This window comes from Fundulus heteroclitus, chromosome 4 (genome assembly GCF_011125445.2).
Source record: "Fundulus heteroclitus isolate FHET01 chromosome 4, MU-UCD_Fhet_4.1, whole genome shotgun sequence".
Lineage (NCBI taxonomy): Eukaryota > Metazoa > Chordata > Actinopteri > Cyprinodontiformes > Fundulidae > Fundulus > Fundulus heteroclitus.
In genome coordinates this window covers 5,919,156-5,927,425 of record NC_046364.1, presented here as the reverse complement: position 1 = coordinate 5,927,425, position 8,270 = coordinate 5,919,156, and the positions used below count along the sequence as shown (strand labels likewise).

The 8,270-nt window shown below is 39.7% G+C and overlaps 1 protein-coding gene across 1 annotated transcript; it reads left to right on the top strand.

The window, feature by feature from the left end:
• The first annotated feature begins 1,365 nt into the window (after positions 1-1,365).
• Positions 1,366-8,066, top strand: csrp3 (cysteine and glycine-rich protein 3 (cardiac LIM protein)). The gene is made up of 6 exons (XM_012870770.3): positions 1,366-1,483; positions 2,034-2,202; positions 4,298-4,463; positions 4,882-5,011; positions 6,688-6,781; positions 7,816-8,066. Exons 2-6 carry the CDS (start codon positions 2,091-2,093, stop codon positions 7,887-7,889), a joined length of 576 nt encoding a protein of 191 aa, XP_012726224.2. The 5' UTR covers positions 1,366-1,483; positions 2,034-2,090; the 3' UTR covers positions 7,890-8,066.
• The last annotated feature ends 204 nt before the right edge of the window (positions 8,067-8,270 follow it).

Here is an 8,270-nt window from a genome sequence, read left to right as displayed (position 1 = left end):
TTGATCTTAGGTAATTTGAGGGTATGCAATGTTCCAGATGCTAAAGTTGCACATTAACCCTTTACGGGCCAAATCATGAGTGAAAATGCTAATTCTCAGTTTTTGCTCTTTACCATAACATACCTGTCTACAAACCAAACAAATAGATATGTAAAATACATTTAAGTGTTTCCTGATTTATACTGGAGGTTTCCCTTCAAAAAGTGAAATATTCTTATCATTAGACCAGTTTATTAACCCTTTAATGGACAGATGGATCCAAAAATATATCTTTTATTGTTTATCTCTCCACCTGATTGCAAACCCCTCGTAATCAAATGAACTGAAAAATTGGTTAAATGGATGGTTTCTATTCCAAACATTGAATGCTCCAGTTGTTCGATAAGCTCATTAACCCTTTACAAGCCAAATGTATATAGTTAACAAATTTCAAAAATTTGAAGATACTGCCGGTAGTGGTAGTGTGTGTGTGGTCAGCATCAGCAAGCAATTTATCACAGTCACTAGCTAAATCTTTTTCCACATTGAGACAAATCCCTTCCAAGGATAACCATTCTTTCGTACAATCATTTATTTTTCGAAAACTTGCCTCTGATAGTGATGCTCATTGTCCTTTTTCATTAGGTAACAAGTGTATGCAGCATTTTAATGGGGGCTGCCATCTTGGAAAACAGCGCCAATGTGGCCAAAGTAGGAACTGAGTCAACAGAAAACATGGCAGAAAATGGTTGGTCCACAAACTACTTTTAAGGGCTCCTATCTTACTAATGTGCAGCTTCTGTATCTGGAACATTTTGTTTTTGAAATAAACATACCATGAATGATAACTACTGTGAAAATTGCGTAGTTTTTTGATATGTTTTGTAAAAGTTAACAATTTCAAGGCATGCCCCACGGCCTAGGAGGAATGTGCATCAACAAAGAAGCTAAAAGATGTTTTTAGCTTCTCGGTCAAAAAACGTTCGCTTGTCTACATGTTGGAGTCGTGATGTTTAATCCCAGAGATGCCATAGAGGCTTCTACTTCATGCATGCTCAGTATGAGGGATTGCTGCAAAGTCAACCACCCAATGTGGCTCCATGCTCATCCAGGAGGAGCGATCTCTGCAAGCCAACGACTCGATGCAAACCTGCTGGATTTCCTTAGACAGGAAACCTGTAACCAATCTGTCTGGATGGAGAACTGACTTGAGATGACGTGTTGTGAATTGGAGCTCTATATAAATAAACCGAACAGAAACTGAATTGTGTGGATGCAGCTGTCAGAGCTCCCTGTGCGTCTCCGTCTCCAGAACAAATGTCTGAGCTCCTGGTGTCCAGGCCTCTTTGGGCCGGTGATAAAGGGTCGGAGGGCGCGACTCTGTCACGGGTTATTTTAGGAGGAAGCGTCACCGGCGGTCTGTGCTGATGGTGGGATGGAGAGTATTTAACCCGCCTGGGGGGGGAGTGAGCCGCCACATCCAGCACACAGGCTTGGACTCAAGGTAAGGATCCATTTTATGTCTGCAGGCAGCTCCCCGGACCAATCAGGGGAATGGCTGCTTCACGCTTCTAAAAGGTTCATGTTGGAAAGGAAACTTTCCAACATGTGCGAAGTTGTTTCTAAATACCGCATACCGGTGCTGTGAAGCGACGGGTGGAAACTGGAATGTCGGACAGGAGGCCCGTCTGACCTTTACAGCCTCTTCTTTAGGCTTTTTGGAAAAACACCCGGCATGAGGAGCCAAAATCAAAATGAGAAAACAATTTAGTGTCACTTTTTGTGGGCCTGTGCGCCAATCAACAGGTTTTTTTTCCTTGTTAAAAGAAAAAATTAAACTCACTAGTAAAAATGGATGGAAAGGGAGAATATGGGAAGGATATTTTCAGAATCAAACATCTTACCTTTTGAATTCCAGATTCTGAGTTTAAAACAAAATGTTGGATTTTCAGGGATATTGCTCATATGGTCGCTGACTTTGACTTTAGACCTGTGATAGGTGTTATTTGTGCTATGCTGGCGAACAAATAACAGAAACATTTGTGAATTTCCAGCCTCACGTTCAGGACTTTGTAGCAGGAGAGAAAGAAAATCCAGAGGAGGTCTGAAAGATGCCGAACTGGGGAGGAGGCGCCAAGTGTGCGGCCTGTGAGAAGACGGTGTACCACGCCGAGGAGATCCAGTGCAACAGCAGGAGTTTCCACAAGACCTGCTTCATCTGCAGTAAGGACGCCAGCTCTTTCTTCTCCTAACTTTAAGATCGACCTTTAGAAAAGTTAAGATGCATTTACCGAAGGGATAGTGCGTGTTAGGTGGAGCCAGAACAGCAGTAAAAGTGGCCATTATGAACAGGATTTACATCTAATGCACATTTTATTTTCTTATTTCTAATGTATTTAATCTTATTTAACTCTTTCTGTTCATTTAACTTCCTCAGTTAAAAAAAAATTCCTAAATAAATAAATATAAATTCTTGTCTTTGGTAATAATAAACTTTTCCTACTAACGTTTTTAAGTCAACATCTAATACACATTTAGAGCAAAGATTCTAACTAAGTAATTTTTTTTTCCGTCCTTAAAAAGCAGAAAAGAGGATTTAAATAAAGCAAACTCTAATAGAATCTGACCTCAACACCCCGGGTGTCTAAACTTATAACTTTCTGACAAAATTATTATTATTTCCCAGGTTGGAGCACGCTTTAACAATGCGCTCTGAAATCAAACTGTTTTCAGATCTGCGTTACTGACCCTACTGCTGCCTTCTCTCTATACCAGCTTTGTAAATCTGGAGATGGAGATTATTCCCTTTATTTGTTGTTGCAAAATAGCTCATCCTCAGTCAGATCGGGTGGAGAGAGTCTGCGGACATTAATGTTCGGGTCTGGCTGCAGATTGTCTCCTGGATTCACATTTGAACATAAACCCTTCCCCGTCCCTCTGGCTTTATGGTTGGAGCTGTTGTTCCTCCTCTTCAATCTCAAGCTGTTTCAAAGCCTCCAACCAGTTTTCTTTTGCTCAACTGGGACCCGACTCGGGGTCCTTGCAGTGGAAACGTGTCATCCTGGGGATGCTTTGTTCAGGGCGACGTGCAGCGTTCGTTTTCAGCCACACAAAGCGTTTTGGTCTCATCTGGGCAGAGCAACTTCTTCCACTTGTTGGCTGAGCCCCACACGGCTTGTGGCTAACTTTAAGCGGGACTTCTTGTGGCTTTCCTCCATCCCCAGCTTTGTTCTCTCCATTCTTTCGTAACGGGCCGATTTACGAAGAAGCGCCACAGACTGTACCTCCTGAGCAGTGAGCCTCTGCAGCTCCTGCAAAGCTACCTCCATGCTCTCTGTTTCCTGTCTGCTGAGTTTAGGTGGCCGAACCGAGCTCTGGGAGTTTGTTCCAAGCTTGCACTGTAAAAAGGGAACTGAAAGTAAATAAAATTTTCTTAAAATTTGTATATTTTTCCTTCATTTGAGCGGCTAAATAAGACTATTTGCCAATGGAATGAGAATTCTTACCCCTAAAATAACATAATCAGACATCCTGCAATTAAAATAAGATGATGGAGATGAATTGTTCTTATTTTAAGTGCAAAAATCTTGTTCCATTGGCAAATAGTCTGATTTACCAGCTCAAATCAAAGAAAAATACACACATTTTTTGTGTATTTTACCTACTTTTAGTTCCCGTTTTGCAATGAAGGTGTTTTCTATCCTAATCCTGTTGGAAACGTTCCCCCTGCTTTCTCTCCTCGCACTCCTTGGTCTTCAGGGTGCTTTCTGCTCACTAATATTCTCCAACAAACCTCTGAGCCCAGCAGCAGAACAGCTGTGTTTACACTGGGATAAAATTATTTATGCATGCACAGCATTTACTGATTAGTGATGCGCTCTCAAAACGCTGTCTATTGCACAAACTCCCAATATACACTGAAGGACGTGGTTATATTTCGATAAAGCGTATAAGTAAAGATGGCCTGAATCCATCTGCAAGGTTTCCTGTCCTCTGCACAAACTCCAACCCTCCCCGGCTTGTTGCCGTCGGTGTGACTGATGGATTATTCCACCGGGAAGCTCTGAAAGGCCTCTGTGATAAACTCATCCCACCTGCTAAGTGTTCATCTTCTCTCCAACATTCCCTTCACACTCCCAGTGTCCTCCTGAAAATAGCAACAGGAGACATCTGACTTTGTGTGTTGTCGCCGCTGACTGATAACCCCAGCTAGGTGGGAGCTTTATTTAACTTTCCCTCCTCCAGAACGACATTCAACAAACTGGATAAACATGGATGAAACTTAAAATAATTATTGTCTATTTTTTTTTTACCACAGTGAGCTGCAGGAAAGGACTCGACAGCACCACGGTTGCTGCGCACGAGTCCGAGATTTACTGCAAGTCGTGTTACGGGAAGAAGTATGGGCCAAAGGGCTATGGATATGGACAAGGAGCTGGAGCTCTGAGCTCTGATCCTCCGGGACAGGATGCAGAACCACAAAAGTACGGGTAAAACAAAAAAACAAGGGTGCTACGTGCTGATTCGTCGATCTAATACCTCAAACTTTAGTTCTATTCAAAAAGCTTGAAGCCCACCATACTTCAGAGGAGGCAAAACGTTTGGACTTTACCATTCTTCTGGGTTTCTAAAGGTCTTTTCCTTTGGTCTTAATCCTCAAACATCAAGGATTTAACAAGGGTTTTACACTAAATTGTCAAAATGATGCATAAACTTTAGATGAATAAATTAAAAGCAAAACATTCCTCTGAACAAGGCCCAGCAATAGCCTGAAAAGTAAGGAAATAGAGGCGAAAAATTCCCAGAAATTTATTTTTTTTGTGTTTTTATGTGGTTACCCCCAGAACACTTGAGGAATTGTTGACCAGGACCTCTTTAAAATTGTTATATATTTTTTTTTAGTTCTAAACCCCGACAAACCTCTTCAAATCCCAACGCCAGCAAGTTTTCGCAGAAGTTTGGCGTCTCGGACCGCTGCCCTCGCTGTTCCAAAGCCGTGTACGCAGCCGAGAAGGTGATGGGAGCAGGAAAGGTGAGAGCCGTCCCTGGATATTCTGGTTCTGAGTGAGGCTGGGTTCCTCTTTCCATCGGTTTCAAACACGGCCGCCGGCCTCAAGTGTCCGCTTCTCATCCCGGAGTCCTCGCAGACCGACAGCAGCCTTGGACCCAAACCTCTTCAGTCTGAATGATTTCCCGCTCCGGACCACACGCACAACTGCTCCGGTGTTACATCCAGAAGATCTGAGCTTTCTGGGTGCACAGGGAGAGAATAGAGTGACAAAGATCCTCTGCAGGAATTAGACTTAGTGGGGGGAACAGATGAGCTACAACACATCATTGAAACATGCTTTGAAAAATATCCATCAGATCCATTAAACAGCTTTCAATAATAAAATACTTAAGCAGGGGAATACACATTAGTTTACACCAGCAATAAGTCACAATAATGCATATTTTAACTTTCTGATGGGTTACCTTAACAGTAGAGCTGTCAAGCATAATGTTTATTTCTTTAACAGTTTATCAAGTTCCCCTAATAGTCATAAAAAAACTGAACATTTAATTTTAAACTAGAGGGCACAGAGCCAGTGACTTAAAACATCTCAACAAGCTCATAAAGGAGGCTGGTTCTGTTCTGGGGAGTCCTCCAGAACCTCTGGAGATGATTGAGCAGAGATAGATTCTTAATAAAATGAAGAACTTTACAAAGAACCCTGAGCATCCTCTTCATCAGACATCAGTCAGAGGTCTTCTTTAGAACCACTGAGATACAGACCGCTACAGGAGATCCTTCCTTCCTGCCTACAGCCATCAGCACCTACAACGCATTGAAGAAACCTGCATGAGTAACAACCCTTAATTTCCCTTAAGGATGGACCAAGTATTTTTTTAGCTGAACTGAATAAAAAGGATTAGTCAATAAAATCAAGTAATTAAAATTGGAATTTATATATATATATATATATATATATATATATATATATATATATATATATATATATATATATATTCCGGCTTCCACAGTCCAAAAACATGACTGTTAGGTTAATTGGTCTCTCTAAATTCTCCAATATGGATATTTATTACTTTCAAATTAATGCTCAAAGTCATTCAATCAACAAAACCAGCCACAAATATTATATTTATGTTCAACTTATTGAACACTGATATATTAACAGGAAAATAAAGTGCATTTGGTTCAATGCATTTAACGTGTCAGAGAAACCAAAAATGTGCCCAAACGTCTGATTTTAGGGACGAAGGAGCTTTTAAAATCCTGTCGGGCATTCCGCAAATTCGTCTCACTTGCACTTCTTCTCTGTAAACAGTAATGGCGGAATGTAATAACGCCCCTAGGGGTTAGGAGGTATTTCGAAATTGAAAGACAGATTTAAAAAAATTAAATATATATATATATATATATACATATATATATATATATATATATATATATATATATATATATATATATATATATATATATATACACACACACACATAAAGCCAGAATATCAACATCAAATAGTTTTTAAGAACATCAATATATTTTTTGCATCGATTTTTATACACAGTCCATATATATATATATATATATATATATATATATATATATATACACACACATATTTTCTTTAAATCACTCCTGGGATGGGACTTTTGATGGAAACCCATCTGACTACAATCCCCACTGACTTATTCTGTGTTCAGGCCTGGCATAAAACCTGTTTCCGCTGCGCTCTGTGTGGTAAGAGTCTGGAGTCGACCACGGTGACAGACAAGGATGGAGAGCTGTACTGTAAAGGTATGTTCGTACGTTCATCCATACATGCAAACACAGGATAGTAGGTTTGGTTCCACAGGTTGCCCCCTGGGGAAGGATTTTGTAATGTATAAAAACAGTTTTTCTTCCTTAATGAGTCACATATTCAGTCCTAATCAAATCATAAACTGATATATTTGAAAATTAGAAAAAATAGGTAAAAAGCTTTAATAAACTGACTTCTTAAACTAAGTGTTTTTGATTTAAGTATCACTCTTTGTTATTGTAGTCTACCAACATCCCATCATGATTTGATGCTTTGCTCGGACTCTTGTCCAACAGCTTCCCTGCAGACATGGTCTGAACTCTTAGGCCGATCCAAAGCAGAAGTCCTGCTTTTATGTAATAAAAATGTTTAGAAATGTCTCTTCATATCCAGTCTTGTAGCACAGGCTTCAAGATAGTTCAAAGCATTTATTAAGCGTAAATGCGTAAAGCATTTATTGTTTTAATTACCTGATATCTTTTCACATTGCCTCCTGCAAATCTATGGCTTCAGTTACAGGATGAGATCTTTGTATAACAGCTGGATTATTTTTCAGTTTATTCAGATTCAGTGCCATCAATGGCAATGTATGAGTTCAAAAAGACTAAACGATGAAGCCAGATTAAAAATTGCTTTCTCACAACCTAACAGATGTATCTGTAGATGTATCTACAGGATACCTGTCAAATCAAAGGTTATGATTTCACTTTCTGTCTCCAAAACACAGCATGTATGGGGTAAGATAACTGTATGCGTAGGTGTCTGAATTTGTACATTTAAATCAATAAACGTGAATAAATTAAAAATTTGTATTTGTTCCTTGTCAACTCATACATACATGTGAACTCAGCCATTTATATTTACAAATTCAGACACCTACGCATACATTTTTGACAGTGATCTTACTCCATAGCTGCTACAGCAGGGAGTGTGTAAACTTGGAGACCCACAGAGTAAAGTTTAAGATTCAACATTTTAAAGACACAGAAGCTACGGTAGAGCATAAACAAGTGTATGTTTCAATTTTCAGTTTGCTACGCCAAGAACTTCGGCCCTAAAGGGTTCGGTCTGGGCAACGAGGCCATGTTGGAGGAACGGGAGTAAACCGGGTGGTCCTGCTGAAGCTCGAACCCAACCACGGCTCCTCAACGCTGGAAAATAGGCGACCAGAGAAAACCCTCGGCAGCAACATTTAAAAAATTAAATAATGTTGAAAACAATGGGAAAAACATATTCATAACAATAAATAAAAGCATTTTGTTACATGATAAAAAAAAAAAACATCCTGAATGGAGGTTTATTTTAAAGGCGGCCATTTGTAATGAATCTCTTGGTTAAAGTTATTTTATGGTTACCTTGTAAATGCAATGCATCTTCTTTAATAAAAGATTATTAAGGTTATAGATTTTTCGTACATCCATCGTCTTCCACTTAGAATACGACGGATGTATGAAGGCACTCCGTTATAGATTTTTTACAAAGCTA